The 27,258-nt window shown below is 39.0% G+C and overlaps 1 protein-coding gene across 1 annotated transcript in view; it reads left to right on the top strand.

Moving 5' to 3' along the window:
• CDK6 (cyclin dependent kinase 6) overlaps positions 1-27,258 on the top strand; it is a 126,176-nt gene that overhangs the window by 34,319 nt on the left and 64,599 nt on the right. The window contains exon 4 of the mRNA XM_082297156.1: positions 23,488-23,655. Coding sequence (XP_082153282.1) covers positions 23,488-23,655 — 168 coding nt within the window. The remainder of the gene's footprint in view (positions 1-23,487; positions 23,656-27,258) is intronic.

Below are 27,258 nucleotides of genomic sequence, written 5' to 3'. Positions count from 1 at the left end.
GAGAGAGATTCGGTTAACCTAAGTTGCACCCTGTTGCTTCATGTTTGTGTCAAAACACCCAGTTTATGGAGGTACTTTTGCTGATAGTCAGGGCTGATCACATGAGGAAGGGTCTCAAGGCTTATTTTTAGTATATTTCAATACCTTTCTAATGATACAAGCTTTATGGATATTCCTGGTAGAAATTGAGAAAAAACATACTTCTCCTGGCTGCAGGGAAATACTACAATTTTGTAGCAGCTGAGCATTTAACCCAGAGCACATACATCGTTAAATGACTAATCTGACTTTTTATAGTTTGGCTTTTGAGGTTAATATGGATTTGTACTTCATTTATTTTCCAGAATTGCAGACAATTTGTGTAGAGTATTTCCCCTCACTGCCAGCACAGTACAAAACAACTGCCAGTATTGTAAGACCATCTGTTAAAGTTCTGCATGTGTCAGCAACACAGAAGTGCCAAATGAACCAAGTAAGCTCTGGATAGCTTGAAGGATCTAATATACCTCTTTGGCACTATGGTGTAAAATCAACAGTTGTTAGTGGAACTTCAATGGCATAAAATTACTATGAGAGAAGTATCAGCCCCAAAAGATCCTTTCTGTGTGAATTGACTACCATCATTACATAACATTTAGGAAAGGGAGGCTCAGCTTTTGCTGGTTTGGGGCATGCTGGGGTTTTTGGTTACCAGTTGTCAAGAAATATAAGTGACACCAGTACCATTTTAAGAACTTCTATATGTTTTGCAGGCAATCATCAGACTGTAGCAGTTCAGAGAAATTAACCATATTGATCATTTAAACACAACTAGAGCTTTTGTCTTAATGTTGCTCACCAATGCCTTTCTAATGCGTAATGTGCTGCAGTAGGAGTCACCCCAGAGGGTGTTTTAGGAAGATATAGACAGGTGTCCATGACATGGTAGAAGAGAGGTAGTTTCCCTATGTGATGTTGCCTGGTAGTAGGAATACTCACCCAGGATGTAGAACAGACGTGCTGTCTTCCCCTTTCTGTCACCAAGAGTGTGAATGCTCTCATCCATTTCTGTGGCTCTGGCTTCTGGGTTCTAGGTTATTCTGGACAGAGGAATTTTAAATCTTTTCCTGCTGAAGCCCTTCCACTATTATTTAACGGAGTCTACTTTGAGCTAGAGATGGTGAACGTTACTCAAGTACTTGTGGACATAGTGTTCACTTTTGAAAGAGAACTATATTCAGCCTTTAATCTACTTAATAAGCCTTTGTAGCTGCTGGACTGTAGTCACGCTCACACTTGCTGGCTTCCTCTGTCAGACCTGATTAATATATGTTCCATATGGCATGAATCAGAATCAGCGATGACAACATCTTCCTTCTTTCCTCTCTCCCCATCGTCTCCTCCCTTCTTTTCTTCATGGGATACTCTTTAACTTCAGGGCAGTTTATGTGGAAATGGAAGGTATGAGTTCAGTTTCCTTTGGACACAGCTGTTAGTCATGCAGAGGTCTTTGGTAACATTAATGGTCTTAGCAGTTGAGTCTCCAAGAGACTTGGCTCATTAGGAACTTTTGTTAGTTGACATAAGGGCAGTGGAAGTGGGAATGACACGTCTGCCACAGAAAGATGAGGGTTTTTTTAAATAGGTAACAGACCACTAAAGCATTTTGATGTTCTAGCCTTTGTGTCTGGAGCATGTTTAACCTGCGTGGTCACATTTTGTTCTGATGCTTGTGAGACTGGCATGGGGTTTTTTTGCTCCCAAGTAATTTTGATATGGTTATGGTTGTTGTAACACTAAGTACATTTTTAATGTGTAAATCTTGCATATGCAACCAAGATATGTTTATTGATTTAAGATAATGCAGTGTATTTAATAATATTTAGCTTTAAATTGATCTCTGTGTGTGATGGCTTAGTATATAAAGCTGTACATTAAGTTGTTATGAAATGGTTCTTTGGAGTTCCTTCTGGTCATCTTGTTCTGCTGGACCAAAGAGTCTGTAACAGTGAGAGGGAACAACAAACTGTTACTGAGGTTCTTTAATTTTAGTAATGAACAAAGTTAACTTTGCGAGGTAATGTCATTACAAGTAGACTTTTGGCTTCTTGCAGTAGTTTCCTTACAGAAATTAAAAATTTAGGCTACATGTGCTAAGTGTGCTGTGCCTGTTTCAATCTGGCAGTCCGAACAGGAGGGAACAGAACAAAGGTCTCCAGTATAGCAGGTGCATATGTTATCTGTCATAATATGTTGCAAAATCCAGGAATGTCCTTCTAGCCAGGTCTGTGATATGTGAATCTTCATGGTATTCCCTCCAGCCTGGAACAGGGCAGTGAAATCACAGAGTGAGCAGGGTTCAGTGTATATGCTTTTCTCTGTTGTGTCCTGATTCCTCACCCAAGTGAATGCTTCTGTGAATGGATATTTTTTGGATATTTACTTCTTTGCACAGAAAGCCTATATACCCATCTGATTCAGGTATGCAGATTTTGGTATTTAGATGCCTGAAATTTAGGAAGTGCAGCAGTGAACCTAATTCCCTTTTGTGGGCTTATCAGATAGTAGGCCATAAATTGAATTTTTAAATATTAGTCCCAGTCATAGAATACATGTTATTGTTGCATCCTGTGCATGTCCTTAACTTACATTACCTGCTATCAAACTAGGCAGACTGGTCACATCTTTGCAAGACTCTTAGAAAAATTAATGTGAAGATGCTGTTTCTCAGAAAGCAGACCAGTGTTCACTGTTGTGAGGTGACTCATCAGCCATATGCCATGGTTGTACCTACTCAGTTGATCACGTATGAGATGTGAAGCAGATGTCACACAATCATGCAGTTCTGAAAATAAATCAAGATGTTCCAGGAAAACAGATTCACCAGTACTGAGAGTCTTGAGAGTGTGGCTGTATTTAACAACATCAAAGTTAAAAGTTAAAAAAAAGAACCTGCTCGAATTAATAAGAAAGATACTAACAGAAGAGCTGTTATTACCGTTTTCCTGTCAGTACTTTTATGGTAAAGAAAGAAACAAAACTTAGTGAGGAATTTGGAGTGTACAAATAATGGATCAGATCCCCAACTAATACTAAAAAGTGTAAATCCATTCAGTGAAATAGTGCCTATTTACAGCTGCTAAGGATTTTGTTTTTGTGGATTATTTTGCAACAAATATTTTTCTGAATCTGTGTTATAAATTAGAGTTGCCACTCAAAATAAGTGAAAAACAAAAGGACTGAATTGATATATCAATGTGGGATAAATCTTTTTTTTTTTCTTTTTCTGTTATCCTGCTGTTAGGGGTTGGACTTCTGCATTAAAGGGTAGCAGAAGAGAGAGCAAGTGTCCTGTACAAGCTCTGAAAGAACTAAACATTAAAAAATGGATGTTATCCGGAGTGGTGGTTCCCTTTGTTGTAGGTGGAGTAATTTCTCCCCATACCATGCTGCTTGGAGAGACACAACCACATCTCCTCTGGCTGGTAGCACTTAGCAATGTACAAGCTGACCAAGGGGTTAGGAGGAGTTACTCTGTGAATAAAGGGACTGACTGCAGCTCAAAGGATGTAAAGGATGTTATGCAATATAGTCTGATATCCACATATCCACACAGTTACTTCTTTAGCTTGGACTTTTTTACTGTTAGTGTACAGCCACTGATTTTAATTATGGTGGCGTAAATTTCTCGAAATTTCTACCGTTTCCAAATTCAAATGCAAACCTTTTCAATCTGATGATAATGTATAGTTGTTTTTTGCAGTGCTGTAGCCTGGGATTCCTCAGACCTCCATTGCTTGCAAACTGAGAGCTCATAAAAATGTGAGGCACTCCAATAATTTTAAATCACTCTGTCCTGACTAGAGTGATTTAAAATCAGTGGAGCGCTTCACATTTTTTCAGTTGTTCCAGTTTGGAAAACAGTCGAGCAACACTGTAGCATAATGCATGAAAGCAACCTGCCTGAAATAATAATTTTAGTCTTTCAAAACAATGATACTGAATTAGAAATGTCACTGTGAAATGATGTCTGTCAAGGGCTCTGTAAATAGACATGTCAACCTACTTTTCTTTTGTAGTCCAAACTCTCAAGGCAGCAGTGCAGTCCAGTAGGGCCCTAAGGGACACATCCTTTTTGAAGTCAGAAGGAAGCTATTGTTTTCAATAGATGGAGGGCCAGAAATCATCTTTATTCAGAAAGTCAAAGGGAATTAAGAAACTGAAGGGATTTTGAATTGTGGGCAGGGAAGGAGATTGAGCCTTTGGTAGAATGGATTTATGATCAAGTCATTGCAAAATTGCAGCATTACAAACACTAGAACTGAAGTGTTGCTATCAGCTGGTTTCGTTTCTGTTAGTTCAGCAGAGCTGGACATGGATGTGATGCATAAAAAACCTTATGGATCCTACTGCTCTGCATTCCCTTGAGATTCTCAGATTGTTAATGACCCTGATTTTTTGCTACTGGAACATCGGTGTGGTACCAATTGCTATGTGAATGCTTTGATGACACTGAAAGAAAGGGAGCACGTGGTAGGAATAATGCTCAAGCAAGTATAGAAGTGGGGCTAAGTTGCCAGGCAGCGTGTCAGAGACAGTGCTGTACTGTTCTGCATCCAACCAGTGGCAGTTCCTCCAAGTGGGAAGTATTTTTGAGATGCTTTCCTTTGTCTCATGGTGGTGGTGCACAGTTGCAACTTGCTCTGCAAGCACATCCTGCCTCAGTGATCAGCAGAAGTGTCACTCATGTTTCCAGAGTCTTTCTCTTCATCAAACACAAGATGCCACATTTAAAGCAATTAAGAGAAAGCTGGTGCAACTTATGGTGCACATAAAGCAGGGGCAGAACAACAGACTGAAATCTTCGGATTTACCCACATTCTAAATTTGCTTAAAAGCCATATGCTACTTTTGAAAAATAATTTGAAGGTTGGTCTGCAGCAGATGTGAGATAAAGAGGAGATGTTCAAAGAGCCATTCTTGACTTTTTGCGGGGACAGATAAGAATCACTTTTTTAATAGTAGTTTCTGCACTGGAAGGAAATCAGTCCCCTATGCAGTACACCCACAAAGTTGTACTTCATACCAAAAGAAGCACACAGAGATGGGAAAAGTAGACAATAGCACAGATTGTGACAAGGTAGATACTTGGGAAATCTGAGCAACATACTTGTTCTTATTGAACTCCAGATTCTAAGGGTCAAACTCAGCTGATCTGGGACAAGAAGCATTGTGGCAGAACACATTTATCATCTCTGTCAACCCAAGTTACTGCTGCTTGGATTCTCTAAACTAGAATGTTTACAAAGTGTCTGTATTTACTCACAGCACTTCTAGAGCCATAGTGTAAAATAATTCACAAGCTGGCCACAGACAACTCATAGCTAATAAAAGATAATACAGTAATCAAATAAGTAATTTTTCCTTAAAACTGTTTTCTCTATTCCACCCCAAGAGAAATTTAATAATTTTGGACTAGCTGTATACACTGTTTTTATGCCAGTGAATAGGCAGGTTGTTGTATCCCACAGTAAAAATTCATTTGAAGCGTGTTACTTTAGTAGCATACTGATTTAATCAAGATATGTTTTGTTTGTTTCTTTTCCTCCATAGCAGATGTATTTAGCTTACGCCAGAAAGCAAAATTCCATACAAATGGGCAGAGATGGAATTTTTTTGTATTACATGTTTTCATATGTAGAACGTAAAGTCAGCTTTAAGAATTTTTCTATTATTTATGAATACATTGGCACATAAACACATATACATGTATAAATGTATATTGTAAAAGTCCTCTAACACATTTGCAGAAAAAAAAATACTGCTATTTGAGTGAGAGAAAGGGAAACTATTATCATCACTCTTCTGTCTCCAGAGTTCATTTTCTCAAAATAGGTGTGGCCCAGAAAAGGCCAGAACTGGCAATGCAGATGCTTAGAGTAAAAAGTACACAGATACATAGGGGGTAGCACCAGCTCTCCTGCTGTGCCTAGAGTGGTCTGGTGTATATTGCCTTTACGTGTCTACACATGAAGGCATATTGTACATGTGGGCATGTGGGTGTGTATGTATGAATATATATGTATGTGTGTGTGTGTATATACAGACATGTATGTGCTGATTCCCTGAGTCCATCCTATAGCTCATCACCCAAGACAGCTGTTGCATTCATAGGGAAGGAATAAAACGAGACCCAGCTGAAGCTGTGCCTCTCCCTCCTACTCAGTGTGTCAGATGAGACACACATGGAGAGCCCCTGTCCCACCCGCCCCTGTGGATACCGGAGCACACACGGTTCCTCCCTGCTTCCTGTCCTCAGGCCATCAGGCAGGAAACTGCAGAGAAGCACCAGCCAGGGGCATCAGCCAGCTACACTCAGCTGCTAGAGCTACTGAAGCCAAAACCTCTTGATACTCAGAGCTGCTTTCAGTGATTTCAACTCCATGTTCTCTGCCTGTTCTATTCCTATTTTCCCTTTCCTCTTTCCATCTTTCTCTTTCACCTTAATTTTTTCCCCTCACTTTCACTTCGTATTTACACAGTAAAGTATTCTTCTGTTCTTTCCCTTCCTCTAGAACCTTTCTCTCCATCACTGTTCTTTCCATTTCACCTATGCCGTCCTGACTCTACTCCCATAAAAGTGTAGCATCATGGAACTGTCACACTGTTTCTCCACCTGGGGTCTGTCTTGCCCATTTTTTTGGTGAGCTTTTAATGGAAGAGGCTCTGTGAAAAGCCTTGACTTTGGTGCCCACCATAATAGGTCCTCCTTTTTGACTGGCCTTTACACAATACCTTGTTACACATGAGTCATCATAATCACATATTGGTGTGAAGCAGTGCTTTTCATTGCACTGCTGTTTCCCCACCACAGCGACTTCACACATTTACACAACTGCTTCTTTTATGTATCAGTGCTCTGTAATCGGTGTATGGTTCATGTTACAGGTTTCTCAGGTTTCAAACTGAAATAAAATGAGCTTCCTTCCATTTTGAGAATATCCTTTTTGAGAAGTCCAAACAAAGACACACATTATTAGTAAATTTGCAAGCAGCTGCCGGAAGACAGAAAATTTAGAATGGAAACACGAGTGAAATAACAGAAATACTCTTTGTTGTTTGTTCTTGGTGCGACAGCAAGGGAAAATGTTTAGAAATTTAAATGATTGATTTATTTGTAGTTTTAATAAATCAGACATGGTTTTGGAGCACTTGCCAATGTTGCTACTCCAGAGCACAACTATGGGTCAAATCCTTCTGTGGTGCAACTGTGGGATTCTTAGGGTTCCTCTAGGAGTGAGTGTGGGACAATGCTGTTAGCAGCAGCAGGCAAGCAGTCTTTCATTTGTTTTACTGCAAAGATGGAATCGTTTGCCATCAAGAAAGAGCAAATTACAAAGGTTCAAGCTCCTGGATCAAATCTGTCCTTCGTTTTTGGATTGGAAACCCTATCCAAAGACTCATAAACATCACTATTGTAGATTCTTTTTGCTTCTCTGTTACCATTACAGCTATACAGTACACCACTTACATCTGTACATATAAAACATTTAAACTCATGCTGGAATATATAGTTGCACCTTCTGGTTCAACTTCAATTCCAAAGGAAAAACCCCAAAGGGAGCAGAGGCTCTGCTTCAGCAAAACTTTTAAGCTTCTGCTTAATTTTATGTCAGCAGATTGCTCCAGTATTAAAAAAGAGGTTGAAAGACTGACTTAGAGGAGCTAGCAGAGGAGAATCAGTTGTTACCCTGTGATACTTACCTGATGAATTCTAAGTTTAGAATAAAGAAGAATTGAAACAATTGTTTCCTTAGTCTCAGATTAGTCATAAAACATGTGTTTTGCTTGTGTTTAAATGCTTTGTCAGAGAGAAGAAGTAGTCCTCCCTCAAAACTTATGTGTAAGCAGTGTCTGTGCATTTGCAGCCAGACTCCTGACTATTCACAAAAACTTGTCATACCTGGTCAGCATGGTAAATTGACTCAGTAATGGCAAAGGGCTCCAGTGATCACAGGGTTTGGTGGACTATTTTGTTTATATCTGTTTTTCATTAATATCATAGCTGTTGTGGCCACAGAATATCCTATTTGCTTTCTTTGAAAATAATGACCCTTGAGAATACCCATTTCCAAGAAGAAGCTGTATTTTGCCATTGTGACCAACTCAATAAATGCCACTTGCATTCTGTCTTTATTAATGCTGAACAGTGTCTTATACCTTAAAGGGCCCTTTGAAATTAGTGGCTTAATTGCGAATAAAGTTACTGCTCAACAGTTTTCACTGTTGCTAAATATGTTACTTTACAAACAACGCCATAAAAATTCTAATTATTCTAAGATGTCCCACTTTTTTTTGTCTATGCAATAGGAAGCATTGCACTGTAACTTTAAAATGCCAAAAATAATCAAGAAGACACATTAACCATCTCTTAAGAGTGTTTAATTTCCAAGCCAATAAACTCAGCTGCTGGATATTTGTCCTTTGTTTTAGAATGTGATAGTTCTGTTGCATAACTACAATTAGGGAATTTCAGAACACTCCAAAATGTTACAAGATTCTGTGGATGGAAATGCAGGGTTGTTTTTAATTTAGTTTTACAACAGGGAAGGAGCACTGGAATGGCAGCATGTTACCTTTTTTTAACATTTAGTTTATGATTCATTCTAAAATATTCTTTCATTTGCAGTTAACATCAGATATTCCTGTTCTGACAAGCAGAGTAAATATTTTAGCAAGGACTTTTTAGAGAGAAATTTTGACAGTAACATACTCCTCCCTTAGTGTTACAAAGGAAATACTTGCTATCCAAACCCAGAGTTGGCATTTTAATGCAAATGGTTACAAAAGAATACATCGAATATTACAAATGTAAAATGCAGTTAATGAAAGCGTATACAGATGTCTTTCATGTATGTAAGTAAAAATGCCTAAATTGAATTCTGAAAATGTCAACAGTGATCTCTGAGCCATATGCTTGTTATTACAATAGTATGTTGTGTGTAGCTGTCATTCAGTGAGAAACAACACAGATCAAAAGGGAAAATACATATAAAAACATTAAGTTAGAGGAGAGACCATGTTACAAAGCATTTTGTATTATGTTTTTGCCTTGATTAGAAGATACAGCTTTTTCTTGCTTTTTGCTTGCTCATGTAATTCGTGCTGGTGTCTAAAGTGCTTATTGAAGACACAGGAACAGGAGAATAGAGGCGAAGCTGCTTGGGCAATAGTGAACCAAAACTGCAAGAGAGATGCATGCTTTGCAGAGAGTTTAATATGAAAACGAACCACAGTTTCTTTGCTTGGTTTCTGGAGCAGAAAGTCACAAAGCAAGCAGAAAACTTCTGGTTCTTGATGGAATGGTTACTTTAGCTTCCTTACATCATCTACTCTTGAGTATTTCAGACTAACCTCTTTTTCAATTAAACAGATTTAGACCTAGCTTGACTTAGCCTATCTCTGTGAAGCTGGGGCCTTGGAAAATATTACCAAAGTAGCTTTAGCCTTAGGTTTGCATTTTGTTCTTTAGCAAATGTGGTAGAGGTAACCTTGATTTGCTAATTAGTGAAGTCACGCTTTATTGTGACAGAAAACTAAGAACAGTCCTTCTGTGAAAATAACAAAGACCTACCCCATGGTGATTGATGAGAACGTTGTACAAGTGAAATGAGCTGGAAAGTCATCATCTTGTCTTTTCCTTTGCCACAGGAAAAGCATAACAGAAAGATTTCTTTTCTTCTGGTCCTGATAAGGAGTCTAACGAAGCATAAGGAGGGGTTACAGAGCATGGAAATGTGTCACACCCAGCTGCTCACTAGCTTGCAAAGCTGCAGTAAATAATACAGTTGCTATTTAATAAACAAAAGAAAACAGAAGTCCTTTGATAGTGATCCCTAGCCTCTCTCATTTGCCCTTCTGATGATACAGTTTGTTTCTACTTAATTGACTGTAGTTTTGAAATAATATATAGAGTTTGATACTGTATTGTATGATTTGTAATTATTTTGTTGTTATTGATAGGGAAAACAAAAGACTTAGGTTTCTGGGACCTGATTCAGCAAAGTATAGACGTATGTGGTCCAGGTTGTCTGGGTCATAGCTACTTTTTTTCTCATAGGTTCTCCATGAATGATTACAGTAAAGATACACAAGAATACATGTAGTTTTCTTTTCCAAATTGCATAATCAATAGCATACTTTTCTGCTTGTCACAGGTTACACTTTGGAGAAGCAATATTGCATTTGCCACAACCTGCATTTCTCACATGATTGGCTCTTTTTGCACACTAACTTCTAACATACCTGTGTCTTTAAAAAGTCTTAGAGTTTGTTTTGTTTAATATTTGGGGAGGTGAAGGGACGAAATACCCTCTGCGTGTGAAATGTTGGAGGCCATCTTCTCCCCTCCCAAGAAGATTGTCAGCTCTCATGTTGCACCTTTCTTCTGACCCCCAAAGTAGAGCTGGTTTTTGTCTATTATGTTAAGATTAGGAAATAAGTAGGCTCATCACTCTTTGTGTCACTGTAAGTTGAAGATACCTGCTTTTCTTTAGAATCAGTCAAGTGTTCAAAAGAAAACAAGGCAAGGTTTACACTAATGTGTGCTAATGTAAATCAGTGTTATTTCACTCAGAACTGGAGGGGCTGTGGCACATGTCACTTTGGGGAGGCTCAGGAGATGTGTGGGACCATGTCCCACCACTGCAGCCACAGCAAACATCACAGTCACATCACTGCCTGCTGCAGTTTGTTGTATCTGAAATGCAGAATGGGCTGCTGAGGAATCTAGTAGCTGGCATCTTCCAGTGACCTACTTTGCTTGGTTATCACCTGGGCTGTGGGAGGCAGCAACCCAAAGAGATGGAGTAGGACCACAGGCCCTGAGAGTGAGTGTAGAGTGGAATAGGGTGCAGTGCAGGCATGACAAGAAGGGTCAGAGCTGGGAATGGGGAAGGAAGGGGCAACAGGGTTCATGAAGGGAGGAAAGAGACACGTAAAGGGAAAGGTAAGAGATGAGAAGAGAAAGGAGAAAGTGATAGACCATTTAAGTGGAATGGAATGGGTAGCCATTCCCACAGTCTGGTGCTACCAGTAAACTTCTCATTCTTTCAGTGCCAACAAAAGACTTTGTGTATATATGCTCAATTCCTCTTGCAAAATGTCTTCTCTTCACCTTGTCTGTAGGATGAGGTGCTTGTCTGTTCCCTTTTTAAAGCTGTTGGTTCAGGAGCCCTTGGTTTTTTAATTTAAGTTAACAGAATTGCAAATTAATTGCTGCTGTAAACATGGAGAATAACTTGATCTGCTGAGTGCTTCCGAGAAACAATTGTGCTTCCAAGAAAACAGTATCTTGTTTCCTACTTTTAATTTAGGTGTAGTAAGGCATCAATAAGATGCTCATTCTGATATTTTCAGAGCTTAAACAATGCTTTAACAGCATTGCAAAACTATATGTAAAGTTCTTAGATGGGACATCCTGGGCAAGCTGATTCCAGTAGGCCACTGTCCCCTCTCAGTTTTTTCTTGAAGCCCATTTCTGCCCATGAATGATACAAAATAAATCTTTCCTCTTCTGTATATCTTTGATTTTCTTGAAGGTTGTTAAGCCCTTATAACTGAAAGCAGATTCTTGTTCTTTGGAGTATTTAACAAACATTAACTAGTTAATCTTTGCAAGACCTGTGAATTAGTTAACCATTATCCCTGAATTTATAATATGGAGAGAGAGGCAACAAACTTAAATGTACTCCTGTGACTAGAGCTGGGGTAGTAATAGACCCCAATGTTGAGCCATTGTACAGCACTGATGAGCATCGCAGTTCTTCTGCTGTGCCAAGTACACTACAAGCAAAAAAAAAAAAAAAAAAAGAAATCGAGGTGACTTTTAAAAGCTTTATTTATTACGTATTCCCTGGGGAGATTAGGAAGGGATTGCCTTCTTACTTTCCTCTGTGTTCACATCTTTAATAAAAACTGTTAACTATTTATTAGAAGAGTGTCTAACTTTAGAGAATACTAGTATTTTGATGCCTGGTGTCATGCTGACATTTTTGTCTCAGTGAAGGTTGGTTACATCTCTCTGAAGGTGCTGTTGGTTCCAGTGAGTGTGGGAGGAAAATGGAAATACTGAAAAGCAGTGGGACCAGCTCAGGTCTTTGAAAATTGATGGGTAGAGTTCCGGTAACTTCCCTGGACTTCATTGTGCCTAATATGAGGCCATTTTCTTCCTCAGCATGCAAGTGCCATTTATGACTATGCTGAATTCCTCAAAGTTTCTGTGATGGAAGCACTCAAAATTAGGTCCAAACTCTTCAGTAACCCCAATTTCTAATCTGAGAAAGTGACTCTGCTGTCCAGCCACCTCCTTTTCCAGTGTCTTGAGCTCTCATGTATCTGTATAAGCCACAAATACATTTCCTTATATATCAGGAGTTTGATCAGGCCTGTGTTATAATAAGTTTAAACAAGTTTTTCATTAAACAAAAATTGCTGGAATGAGTTTATAACTGTGAAGGAGCCCTAGGAATTAGGTGCCCAAGTCTTACTGATTTTAAATGATGGTTGTGTTCCCGATCTCTAGGATCCTATTGACTGCTTTTTTCTCAGTTTTAAAAAAGCATAACTTGTTTTCTTGTTGCCGTCAGGTGTTTCATCAAGAGTCTGTGCACTTTCAGTTGCTACTATTTAAAAAAGCAACTGCAGAGAGAAATTCAAGGAACAATCTTGAGCCTTTTCTGTCTAGCCAAGGATTTGACAGTTTTCAAAAAAGTCTGGGCTGAAAGGTGCAAATCTGCCTTGGATGTATGAGATCTGATCAGCCAAATCCCTTGGGATGCTTCTAAAGGTTCATCCTTTGTTGTTACGTATCAGCATATAAACAAATCAGTATAAACACTGCAGACAGATCCAGTGAGAACTTCTGTAGAAATCTCAGTAATCTTGCCAAGGTGTTGATAGACCATTAGGAAGAGTAGTCTGTCATAAGTCTATATATTTACATAATTTGAATGTTGCTCCAGACCAGAATCCATGTGGTCTAAGCTGTTTGCACATGATTTTGAGCACATCAAGATGTTCATCTTTGTTCTGAGGTGAGCCCTTCTTGAGCTTGCTTAGGTGGCAGTGTCGACCAGTCATCTTCCAGGGCCTTCTGCATTATCTCTAATGTTGAAGCTGAAGTTAACAGTTCCTAAGATAAATTTTCAGATTTACTCTTCTAAGATACTTTACCACCTAAGTCCGAAGCTGTTTGTAAAGCATTTTTCTTTATGTATGTGCACAGCGTTGTTTCAGCTTTCTAATCACTGACCAGCTGGCTTGTTAGTGAATAGAGCTGTGGGCCCCTTGCCACATTTCATGTGAGGTCTTGGCTGGGTGGCCAAGCAGGCAGCCTGCAGCCAGTGTCAAAGCAATTCAAGAGGTATTGGCACAGCAGTGTCCCCATTAATTTCTGCTTGTCACATGCTGTCATGCAAGTTACACCAGAGAGGAAATGACCGTTAAAAAAAAAAGTATGCTTGTGGCACTTGGTCCCCTCCAGACGTTATCCCTGAGGTTAAACAAGTGGATACAATTAGCTGCTGTCCACAGACAGCTGCAGGGAAGGAGAAGCCGAGATCTGGGCGCCACAGCAACGTGTCTTTCCTGTCACCAAGGAGTGTCGCCTGTCAACATATGCCATATTTTAACCCTTCATGGAGTTCGAGGAAATTTGAAAGAGCTGTTATGACCAATGTCATCAGGAAGATGCTGGTAAAGAGCTGTAGTACTGCTGGAGCAGCATTCTTCCTGGAGAAGAGGGTTGGTTTGTTGATACCATTCCTCGTAAGGACTGGTGTGAGAGGCACAGGAGGACAATCAACTCATCAGTGATTGATAATTTACTGTGGTTTGTAGATTCTGGCAGGGAGTGAGACAGTGATTTCTGTGAACTCCTCCCCAAAGCATACCAAAGCGGTTTAAGGGAGTCATATCCAGCTTTGTGGATTTTCTGGGTGGACTGATTTCTGTGATTACATCAGGAGAGCTTCCACAAGGATTGCAAGGGATGATGTCCCAAAATACAGATGGGTAGTAATGCAGAAGCAAAGACTCTGAAGAAGAAGTGGCAGTGATGTCCCACAATGAGAGAAGGAAATAACATACTACTAGGAGCAATCAAAAATCTTTTTTAAAAAGCTGAAAGCACTAAGCTCTACTGAGAGGTGATAGAGGTAGGGGAGTCTACACAGTGTTCCAGAACAGATTGACTTAGTCAAACTAAAGTCTGGATTTTACTTAAGAAGAAAGAGGCTTGCAGCATCAGCTGAAGGAAGAATGTGACTTGTCCTGTCAAGAAACATAATTAAATAAGCTGTGATTATATGAAAAGTGTGCTCCAGAATTCAAACTGCAGTTTTGCACCAGCTATCCAATATGACCTGCTGTGATGCTTAGATACCAAATTTAGACTGGTGTCAGTCCCTAGACATGTGCTAGAAGGGTCTTCACAGCCAATGCATACAAATCACAGGTGCTATTTCAAGTCATTTGTATGGAACTTTACAAACTGGGTGAGGCAGTAAAGTGTTTGGGGGAATTTCATGGTACATTTTAGTCCTCATCTCTTTTTCAGATGGTATGAGGAATAAAAGAACAGAGCAGTAACAACTTGTCAAACCAGGAAGCTCTGTGAGAAACTGCTGTTTCAAGTACAGTTATAAAAAGCTTGTAATAAAAGAAAGGAAGTTTCCCAGAAGGTATTTGGGGATGTACAAAATTGTGATATCATTATCCAGAGATACAAGAAAGAAGTATGGGTGTTTTGCTTATCTAGGCTCAGATCCATAAATTATTTTAAGAGCTGTGCCTTGTCTACAGGGTGCAAAGAGTAGAAGGGTTTGAGCACTGAAAGAGGCTTTTAATCACAAAGTTACATTTACCTGCTGTAAAATTTTTCCATGTGGGACAGGTCTTGCTAACAGTGCCACATTTGCCAATTTCTGTCAGAATGTTAAAATAAACTTTCCCTCTGCTCATTCTCATGTGTTTTATCTGACAAATACCAGCAGCCAGATGAGAAATACTGTGTGTTTCATTTGCATGTCTGGTAATTCCACTTGGATAGGAATTTTTGGTACACTGAATGATGGAACATAAGTAGAACAGTAATTACATAGGTTTCCTTTCAGTCATGCATATTCTTCTCATCAAATGTGAAAAATAGCAGATGAAAAAGTAAAACTTGAACGATCTAGACTGCAAACTGACTTGACAGGTGTTGAGCTATAAAATTAGAAATTGATGTGGAAAGACTTACATATACTTGAATAAAATGCATCCACGTGTGTGCCCAAGCATGTGTATAAACATTATGTCCCCCAGAGATGTTAAGTAGACATGTTACATATACTGAATTTGGTCTTTGATTCACAGCTACTGAGATCAGTGTGGGAATCTGTCAGCATTAAGATACTGGTAAAACAGACGTACTTAGATTGGAACTCTTACCAATCCCTAAAATGTTAATTCAGATCCCTATTTTAAGGAGGGTAGACAGAAAGTTACTCAGAGCAGTTTTTTGGACACAATGTTGTCCTTGTTGTTGACTAAGATCTATTGTCTTAGTCTAGTCCTTCTTATGTTGTCTTTGCTGCTGGTGAACTCTGGTGTTTGTGGAATGTTTGGAGCACTCCAGAGTATGTTTGGTCAGGTTCTCCTGTGGCAGTACAAATTCAGCAGTTCCTTTCTAACTCAGAAGAAAAAGTTGGCCAGTTTAAGCAAAGGGACTAAAATGTGTTAAACCTGCTGTAGTGGCTATGAGTTTAATTCTGTCTACCTACAGGTGCACAGCAGAGGAAAACAGTGCCTCAGTATACTGAAAGCTATGATACACATACATAAAATTCAGTCATAAGTTTACAGCAGTGCAATAGCATTGATGAGCCTCAAAGTTTTTCAGAGACTACCATGGACCTTTGTAATTCAGTTAAAATTTTGCATTTTTCCTGAATCTTGTGCACAGTTGCAGTACTTTTGATTGGGACTGACATACAATGTTCATAACACAGAGGCAGGTCTGTGCATAATAGTGACATTTGCCATTTTTACTAGACTGGCTCTGAACTAATTGACCAATTATTGTATTTCAAAATAATTTATTTAGGACTTTCTAATCTTGATTACCTTGCTACTTCCAATAGCAACCAAAACAGTCTTCAAAACAGTGTTCTATAGACTCCACCCCTTGAGGTATTGTATCTTTTAAATTGCTACACAAGTAATTATAGCCATTAAAAAAATACAAAACACAAAAAACCAGAAAACACACAAAACCAAGCAACACAACTATTTATTTCACTGTTTATTGCAGTGGACTACTATAGATAGCATTGTCTTCTATGGGATTATTCAAAACATTAAAATGTGTGTACACATGCATGCATACTTTCATGAGTGTGCATGTCTGTGGGGTTCTTCATCCTAACAATTGGATAATCCAAAATCTCTTATATGAGCTGTGCTTTCTTTCATACAAAAGTAATTTAAAATAGATCAGAGACTGTTCATCAGAATATATTTTAACAAATCTTTTAATCTACTCTAAGTATATTAAAGTACGTTTTACATGATTAAAATAGTTTTACAATTCAGAGATAATTACACAAGTATTTTGCTTCATACTTAAAAGTATATGTAACTTAATTATTTTTCAACAAATTATTCACATTTAGGGTATCAGCATACAAAACACCAGCAATTATTAGACCAACTCCTTGCATGTGCTTATCAGATATTAATAATACACTAAATGAATTTGCTGTATCTTTCTCTGCCCAGTATTTTACTCTGTGAACAGAAAATGAACATGTTATCTTGTATAGTAAGGTTGATTAATATGGCTAAGTGAATGGATCATTTGAATTTATTGTTCTCTTATCAAAACAGTAAACATAATTTAAATTGAACATGCTGTGAAGTTCACATTCTTGTGGTACTTCCTAGTTAATTGACAGGAACATCACAGCAGTCTTCCCTTCTGAGGAATGAGCCTTACCCTGTGGATACTTTTATAGAAAGCAATAGGAGTACTCTGAGACAAATGGTTACCAATGTAAAGAAAATTAAGAGCTCTGTATCCTGTATATATTTGGTTGGATCATGGATGAGTCCTGACAAGCTGTGGTGTGGCTGGAGAAGGCAAAGGCAGCCTCCTCATCCCCTTTCTGAATGCCCTGCAGGGAGACTGATCAGAATAGCTTTCTTCTGAGAAAAGGAACAGGGCACAAGGGCAGGGATCTGTCTGCCTCTTACTGTGTCCCAGCCACTGCATCCAGCCAGCTGCTTGGAGAAGAGTATCCTGCAGCTCCATAGACTGTAGCAAATTGCATCTGCCCCCACCATCACAGTCATGGAATTCTAGATAGGCTGGTGTGATGGGTTCCCAGCCCAGGGTGAGGACAAAAATTGAAAAAGAAAATCACTGCATTTAACAGGGAATCACTACATTACTGCTAATGCCTTCAGGATTCAGTGTAACAACATTAATCATGTCTTTCGCTATTCATGTATCTGTACTGTGTAATTCCTCAGGAATGCTATTGTTTTTTTGGCATTAATTAATGTTGACTGTTTGTTACAAAGTATAACCATAGAAGGGCTGTAATTATTCTGCTTCAAAAATAGGCCCCAGAGAATGGGACTGCTCTTTAAACTTTCATTCCAGCATGTGTAAAATCACCCTTTAAACTGAAAGCCATTCAGTGGTTGGGGATTCTATATAACTGAGTAGGATATGAAAGAAGCCTCATCCTGCTCCCCTTCTGCTCTGAGAAGGTCCCGTTTCAGTTAGAGGCAGTGAGCCTTTTCATGAAACTACCTTGACTGATTCATCACCCATTGCTGTCTAAAACTCATCCCCTTTGTTTACACTTGTGGTTGCCTTTTATGCAAACACTCCTACAGGAAATGTTCAGGATGAGTATTCCAACACCTGCCATGTAAAATAGGGACATTCCATTCTGCTCAGCAAAAAGAAAAATGAGTTACAGATAGACACAAACTGTGCAAGGATGTAAGTTGTGAAGGTGCATGAGATACTCCACAGAAGAGTAGGAGGAACGTTAGGAGATGCCGAAGGATTATTGTGCTTTACAAAACATTAGCATAGAAATAGAGCAAGAAGAGGAAAATAGGCAGTTAAAAAAAAGAAAAGCCATGTAAAGCCTGTGTGTTAGTACAAATTTAGTGTCTGTTGTAGTTTCCAAGGCTCTGTACTGTGTTGCTTTTATTTGGTGTTACAACTGAGTATATTTGTGGGCTTCCACTGAATTACTCTTTTTGGTATTAGGATCTCCTATCACTGTAATGAAGGGCAATCTGCTTAAATGTTTTTCTTCCTTCACATCGTAGGCAGTGGGGGAAAAGCGTGAGCTTCACATGACGAGCAGCCAGTCATAAGTGTATGTTACCTCAGGGTGCCAGTGTTCTCTGAAGAAATATTACTCTGGTGTTTCTCTTCAGGTTGCATCTTGCTGTGATCCCCTTTACCAAGACAAAACCCAGCGTCTGTACTTTACCATGGTGGTGGGTTAGCCTAGTCCAGCAGTCAGACTCCCATCCAGGCGCTCACTGACTTCCTGCACCTCAGCTACAGAAAGTAGAGAGCAACAAGGAGCAAAAAGCTCATGGGCTGAGATAAGAGAGGAACATTGCTTACGAAGTACCATCATGGGCAAAGCAGCCTTATCCTGGGGAAAATCGACTTAGTCTCATGCCAGTCAAGGTTGATACTTGCTAAATCAGGTGGTGGGCAAAAAAAGGGCAGATGTTCAAATAACACCTTCCCCTGCCTTTTTCCAGGCTACACATCACTTCTGACTCTCCCCAGCCCTAGCAGCACAGGAGCAGCTCCCCTCTTCTGCTCCTTCCTCCTCACACTGTGCCTGCTCTACCCTAGATCGTCTCCAGAAGCTGCAGTTCCCTCAGGAATACTTGCCTGCTCCATAAGCTGCAGTGTGGATATCTGCTCCACCGTGGAGTACTTTCTCCTCTTACTTCTCTTACTTCTCTCTCTCCTTGGTGTCCCCTGTGCAGTTTCTCACTCCTTTTGTTCTCTTCTCCTCTTTCCCTGCAGCCTTTTCTGCCCTTAAATATATCTTCATGGAGGCACCACCGTCCTGTCTGACTGGCCCAGCCATGCACTGCGGTGGGTCCGTCGGAGCTGGCTGGAGCCAACGGTGTCTGGCAGGGCACAGCCCCTGGTCTCCCCCGACTGAGGCCCCTGCAGTTCTGGCTGCTGGTGCCTAGGCACTGACACCAAAACCAGCTCCATAGCTTCTTTTGTCTTTGAGTAGGTACTTGAATGTTTTGGTTGACAGCCATGCCATCGTCTTTTGGATTAGGCAGGCAGAATCCTCCAGAGAATCTGGAAGTTCTTAAACAAGCAGTAAGTTGCTGCAGATAATTGACAGGTATTTTTGTGGGAGTCAAGATGGTGGGTGACTCTTAAAAGGATCGGAGTGGTATTTGAAAGCCAGTGGCTTGGAAGGGATTTATGGATCCTGGAAGAGGGTTAAGAGGGGTCAGTGAAGCATAGAGGGGATAGGACAAGGTGGAGACAAAAGTGTGTAGGAAATCAAGGCTTTCTGTTCCTGCTGCCTGGGTCGGGAAATGTGAGCCATGAATATTGCCTTTGGCAGAGGCAGAAGCAGCTGCTCAGCCTATCCCAAGCCCAGCACCATCCTTGCTGATGAGAGAAGAAGAATATGCAGGATATATTTCTGTGTACTATTGAGACTCATGACATAATATGGTATTGGTTGAAAAGTTCATCATAATTTGGTCCTGACGTTCAGAGCTGATAAATTCAGTAAATGTTGGACTGAGCAATCATTACCAATACCTTACATGGTGGAACAAGCAAAGACGCAGCATTTCCGTAACAAATTTTGCTCCTGTTTCCATTATGAGACTTTTAAAAAATTAAAGCTATGTATTTTCCTCTAAAGGAAGTGTACTTGTTCATTGCATCCCAAAATAGCTCAGTTTTCAATTGAGTTACAGATAAATATTTTATATTTGCACATAGATGGCATTGAACATGTAGCTTGAATAAGAAGATTGTAAAGCTGTGATTGTCTGAAAGGAATTGCAGTGGGATAATGTATGTATGTGTCTCCAACTTGAGCAACAGCCAATTATCATCAGTTTTGTGATACTAGAGCATGGCAGAAATCTAATCTGAAATGACAGGCACATTCTGTGTCTTTGTTTGCAAACATACAATATCCAAAGAACACTGATAGACATCAGTAGAGGTTTGGTCATGACTCATTAGAGCTTGTTCCTTCAATCTCCTAAAGCACGAAGGTTTGTTGAATAGAATTGATCATTTTTCAATTAACTTTTGAAATACGATTTTCTCTGTAATGCCAAAGTGTGGTATGCCTGTCTACCACAGAAAATTTCTCAGGGAAAAGCAGACATGGAAAAAACTAATCCTTGAGGCACATGAGGACTCTCTTGCAGTTATTTCTAGAACTTGGTAATTGAGATAATACTGGGTACTCGTCACTAATAAAAATGGATGCATTTCCGTTAGATGAGTGAAATTATCCTGATTTAATTAGGTAGTGATCTGGCTCGTGCATGTTTACAGCCTTAATCCAATTTTCTAGCAAAGGTTAGTATCTTCTGATGTTAGTTACAGTGTCAAAGAGAGCACACAGCCCAGACCCTGTCTGATGTTTCTTGCAAGTGGCTGACCAAGTGAATGAAATAATTTTCCAAATGCAAGGCCTAATGGTTTTTACTAGGCTTGTGTGCAGCACGAAATTTTAAGCTGCAGCATTTGTTATTCTGTATTTAAAGTTCATAATAACAAGGCTATGTTATGATTTTGGCTTCTGCTCTTTTTCTAACTTGCTGAGAATTTAGAAACAGGATAGTAATGAATCACAAATAGCAAAACAGTCGTTTTACCTTCAAGTGCCCTTCTTTACCCACATGAAACTTTGGGCTGTTCTTCTGAGATAATTTTGAACTGAAATCTCTTAATACCCGTAGTAGTAAGTAATAAGTGTAATCAACAGTCCTACCTGAATACTAGAAAATAGTATATAAGGACTCACTCTGAATTTCCTGGAAGAGGAGATACAGCATTTTTTTCCCTCATGTTGCTCTTCTTCTTTCTAACACCTTTTAAATTTACACTTTTGCAGTACACTTTTCTGAAACACATCTCATTTTTTTGGGGGGTAAAGAGAACTTCTGTAAATTATATTCATCTTTTGACTCTGATAGGTAGAAAGGAAGATACACCAGCTTCCATTGTCAAATACTTTCTTTTTTTACCTGTGACTGGAAGAAGACTGAATTTAGAGCCTGAGGACATTGCTTGCAGCTTGAAATGAGCAGAACAGAATTGTGTTATGCTGGGCTTGAGGAAGAAAGTTGAAACAAAACCAGCGTCAGTTGTTGGAAAAATGTTCTTGATATGTTTGGTAACTGCCTGAATGAATTTACAGAGTTGACAAATGAATAGGATACATAAATGTCACCCAAAAGGGACTTACCAGGGTCTACTGACTAATCTTTCAGTTCTTCAAATATTTTCTTGTTTGATACTATGTCAACCTGGAATAAAAAAGAAAAAAGTTGGCCCAAATTCAGTGAAACAACTAAGTTCGTACTTAAAATAACCATACACCTAAATGTTCTTGGCGTGTTCTTCACATCTGCAAGACTGATCCAAAGACTTCTAGGATTTGATGAAAGTTAAAATGGCACAGAGTGAGCAGATAATGACATGTATTAATTCTACTGATGACTGAAACCTCCAGAGCTGTAGCCCAAATTCTTACAAATTTCTGAGCTGCAAAGAAAAATGATGTAAGTACAAGAGGATTCAATACACTCTTTATATTTCTTTTAAGGGTCCAAACTGTATTATACCAGTTGTCAAAGTTACCAGTTCCCGTTTTTTCCTGTGGAAGCAAAGGAAATAAAAGGCATCACCTAGCAGAAAATGGGGTTCTGAGTTTACCACCTTCCTTCAGAGGTGGTAATAATACTGTCACAGCATCCATAATTTCATGGTAAAATCTCCATCACTGAGATCTTCAAATAAAAGCTGAATGCTTTATGAGCCAGCTGTATACAGAAATAGCCATGTTTTATCAGAGGTCAGGTGGGAGCTTCCAAATTTAATATTCTATAGTATTTTCTGTAGAGATGATCAAGAAACATTACAAGAAAACAATAGTTTTGTATTAATTATTTAGCAGTGTCTGTAAAGCATACCTTAAAAATGCATCCAACTAAACCAGTATTATCAAGCTGAATTTTTGAGCTATTTTTACACCCATGTTCAGATATAATTCCTTTCAGTAGTGTGCCTTGAATATTTACTTGCAACATGCCCAAGTCCTTAGAGAAGAATAAAAGCAACCAACTTCAATTTAGCCTTCATCCCTATTCTCATATTTCATGCCATGCCCTTCTCCAAGATCATTGTGGTTGCTAACAACAGGATTGGAGGACACCCTGCTGCATGGATTATGGAAAGGGTGTATGCCACCAGCATACACAGAAATGCAGTTTCATGAGCTACAGTCAAATGCATGCAGAAAATAAACTTATTTATCAATATTTTATCTTTCTTGTTACAGCATCTTCTTGTAACTGCCTGTTCTGCAAATATAATTTTCAAGTTGACAGTATTCTTTCAATCTGGAATGCAGGGGATTTCTAGTATTTGGTTTTGAGTCTGCTGGTTCATTCTTTTCACATTACTAAGATCAATGTCAAAACATGAGTACAGATAAAATAGTTCCTTCAGCTGTGGAAATGTCATAGAAGATTGTATCATTATAAGAAAACAGAAAGAAAAATCAGAAATGCTGCTTATGTTTATTACACTGTTTTAGTGCTAAACTTTAATCTAAAGGTAGTTTCTGTCCTCTTCAGTAAGTTCTATACAACAGGTTTTGCCAAGTGAAACTTTTCTCTCTATAACATTAAATAAAATTAAATTTGTCATTTAAACAGTTTTTGTATTTGAAACAGGTCCTTGTGTCTGTTAAAATGAATGGTAAAATTTCACTTCACCATGGCAGGACAAAGCATAATCTAGTGAGAGTGCAAAGTGGCGTGTGGTTTAAAGTTAAGAGCAAAAAACTGCTATGTATTTCTCTTACTTGGACATCATTCTTTTGAAGTTGTATGGAGATACAGAGACATACTTTTGCTGTTTTTTTAAAGTATATTGATTAATCTTTATACTACTGTTAGTCAACCTCAGATAATTCAACGAGAAACCATACCTTAACTTGATAAGGACATTGGTTCAATTCCATTTGTTCTAGCAGCATCCTGTCTATTTTATATTAATAGTTGGTTTTATCTCCTGTGCACATATTTAAGTGAAATTTATTAAATTAGTTTTGCAGATTATGGCCAGGGGTTTACTTGTTTGCCTGCCACCTTGTCTTGATAACTGCATATTGATTTCTTCTTTATATATAGGATATGATGCTTCAGCTGTTTCGGGGACTGGATTTTCTGCATTCGCATCGTGTGGTGCATCGGGATCTGAAACCCCAAAATATCCTCGTAACCAGCAACGGGCAGATAAAGCTAGCTGACTTTGGCCTTGCACGAATCTACAGTTTTCAGATGGCTCTTACCTCAGTGGTAAGTTTCCGCAGGTTTTTATTTTTCTTTTAACATAGCAATGTGAACCATGTTTACAATTGAAGTTGTGTCTCTGAAAATAACTGCTTTCCAGCCAGGACTGAAGTTCTTGTGATTACTGTTGAACAAGTAATTAGTTACTTGCTGTACAAGTAGTCAGTTACTGACTGCTGGCTCTAAATTAAATAATGACTGATTACAGTGGGATAAATATGTGCCAGTTTTCTGAAACTCTCATCAGTCAAGCTTCTGTAGTGATACTGACTTCCTTTGTACGTTAAGTCAGACAGCTACAGTTAAAGTTTCTGAGGTGTCCATTTTAAGATAAAGCTCTTGCTCAATCCCAGGTATTTTTCCTGAAAAACCCCCACAGATAATTGTGAAAATGCCACACCATCATGCTCTGATTTTCCACCTCTGTGAATATGGATTCAGTGCTTCCTTCCATATGTTACTGAATGATTCCAAATAGGGTTGTGCTGGAGGAAGCTCAAGAGGACCTGGCAGCCAAAATCACAGCTGTTTCCCAAGCCAGCTGTTAAAGAGTACCCCGTATGACCAGGCCTCCTGCCACTGTTGCCCCTCTCCCAGCTCTCCTGGTTGTCTTTGGCTCAGACATGAGCTCACTTGCAGAAGATTTAGCCCTGTCCTCCATTAATGCTGGAGAAACCCTGCCAGCTCCTCACTTTTTGACCCCATTTCCACGCTTGCTGGCCCTGCCCCCAGAATCAGCTGCTGTAGCTTGGCACAGCATCTCTGGAGCATATTGAGGAGCTGCCATGCTGTGTACATGTTGGGTATCTTTGGGGTTTGTTGCCTGCTCATGATTTTTTTGTTTCCTTTTTCTGTTCTGAGTATCAGAACTGCTATGACAGTAACTCTTACGATAAAGACAGAAAAAGGAGAACTGCTGAAAAAGGAAACTGAAAGAATTCACTTTGCATTTTACGCTATACTGTAGAAATCAGCCTGGCTCATGTTGAAAAAAGCAGTTCATTCTTATTATTAGTTTGTGCAAGGGTCTTCCCATTGTTTTGTGATGTAACTATGAACATCCGGCTTCAGAGTGAATGAAGGCAGGAAGCAACAACAGAAAATTACATCATCTTGGTAAACACAGGAAAGTTTCCTTGTCACATAAAACACACGTAAACCGGTGTGTTAGGGCTAGTCTTTTTCGTTGTCTGTAGGATGTAGTCTAATCCAAAGCTGAAAGAATGTGGCTGTTGAGATCAGGGAAGATTGGTCATGTAACTCAAAACAGACCAAAAGGAGAGACGGGTTCTTCCTGAGTTGCTCTTATTTTGTTTCCCAGTTATCAGTCAGTAGCAGCTTCAATGAGTGTTTCTATTGATGCATAAAATTATTCAAGCTAAAACTGCAGAATGTTACAAGGTTTCCAGCAGGACATTTCTGTAAAGTTCTGCATGAAATGAGGAAAAAATATATACAGAACTGAGCAGGAGTTTTTCCATGATCAGGTAGCCTTCTTAGGAAGGAAGTTCAAAAGATGCAGAAATCTACCACAGCAAAAGACCTGCTTGTAAGAGAACATTGCCAGGACTGCTTTGTAAAGCATGTACATTTGCTCAAGTATCTGATACTTGCATGCTAGAAATTATGTGTTAAAACCCATCAGCTGGTACTCTTGGTGCTGCTGCAAACAAGAGTTGTTCAGGCTGAGGGATTATCCACATGCAAGTTTTTACTGTGTTCGGATAAGCATCCAAGTGTCATTGCAGCTAAGACAGAGTATTAAAATAGTTAAATTATTCTGTGATCAAGGATAAATCAAGTATATGGGCATAGACGTAAGTAATGGCTTTCCCACCTAGAACTTAGTGTGTCATTGTTTTCTTATTTTAAAAAAAAGCATAACCATGACCGTGGGCTTTTTAAGTTAAAAATTAATAGTTTAAAAGTTAAATTAAAAGTTAATAAATCTTTTAAAACATTTAGTGTTTGACATCTTTAAAATAAACTTTTGTCAGGATACATAGAAAACTGTAGGGGTGTGTTGCTTGGAATGTGATAAATGTGGTATGGTTTTAAATGTCAATCTTCACTGATTGCTGGTTAGAAACTTTTACTAAATGTGTTTTAGCTATCCATTTTCCTTTTCTGATCATAACTTCTACCTTTGGCTAGCTGCTTAGGTGTGCAAATGCTTCTTTTTTTTACCTCCATTGAAACTTAGTACAGGAAACACAGCTAAACAAAATAACACCAAACCCCCAAACTTCTGGTTTTTAAACATAAAGACATTCTTGACTTTACCATTCCAAAAATAGTCTAAATTGCAGTTATTCACCAGGCAGTGAGTAAACTTTCATGGACTTCAGCAAGACTAGCTTGTTTTGAAGTGTTTGCAGTAAAAAAGTGTTGAATTATAAAAGACATGTATATATCTATACATACATCAATTAATAAGACTCATAGCTTGCAAAGGTTTGCTTTGGATAGTGATAGTGCAGAGACCCCAGTGATAAAAGACTATCATTGTGATCAATACAAAGGCTCTGCAGTGTTTCCTTCAGAGAAGAAGCTTACTGCAAGATAAACAAGAATCATCTTTTGAAGTATCAGACCATTCCTAAGATGCATCCTCATTCGTTGCTCACAAAGAAACTCTTCAGTTGGGACAAAAACAGCTTGCCATGAAAGTAGCCCAGTAAAAACTTATCCAACCCAAGTGCTCTGGGTGCTGCAAATGGTAACTTCAAAGTAGTCTCTCTTTAACAGCCAGTTATTTACACAATGCTGAAGAATCTTTCTGGCAGACCGGTAGTCCAGGCATATTGCTGTCATTTAAAGAAATCTCTTGACATTTCTGTCAGTGAATGAATAAAAGATTCAAACTAATGTTACACGGGCTCAGGGGGGCAGGGTGGAGATCACTGCTCCCAGCTGTGTTCAGACTGAGACCTGATACGGGTCTGTAATAACAGCACTAGAAAGAATGAGGTTGGGCAGGGATGTCTCAGATGCTGGGTAACAGGGCATGCTTTTGGTTTTGTGCAAAGTTAGACTCTTTTTCAAGTGTTGGTCTTGGCCCTTGGGGAAATTTTGAATAGGCTTTGTGATAACAGAGAAGCTCCATAGGACAGAGGAGGTAGATTGATGTGACTGTAATTTTAGAGTTGGATAGCAAAAGCTAATGAACTGTCACGTTTTTCCTGGTGCAGAAGAATGGGCACTCAGTTCTAACTTTCTCTGAGCAAAGGAGGAATTTGGTGTCTGGAAAATCTGAAGTTGTATTATCAAAATGGAATAATCAATTTATCTATTTCTGTTAACTTTTGACTGCATTAAAGAAAGGAAATGAAGCTGAATCTTGGCATACAAGAATGTTAAGTGAGATAAGGGTATGCAGTTGTGATCAGAGCATCTAGGTGTAGTCAAGGCTGTACAGGTCTTAAAAACTTGCCTGCATCAGGGTCTTGAGTGAAACTGGCAAAATGTTAGTGTTTGTAAAACACTTACAATACTTTCTTTGAAAACATATGTGCTTTACCTTAGATGTCAGCACTACTGAGGGGTTTTTTTCCCCATGAAATGCCAACAAAATTGGTTTATGTTGTCTTTTTTAAGAAAAACCCACTT

The sequence above is a fragment of the Coloeus monedula genome (genome assembly GCF_965178545.1).
Source record: "Coloeus monedula genome assembly, chromosome: 1".
NCBI classification, from domain to species: Eukaryota; Metazoa; Chordata; class Aves; order Passeriformes; family Corvidae; genus Coloeus; species Coloeus monedula.
Note: the sequence above shows the minus strand (reverse complement) of the source record. Positions and strands in the feature narration are given on the sequence as shown.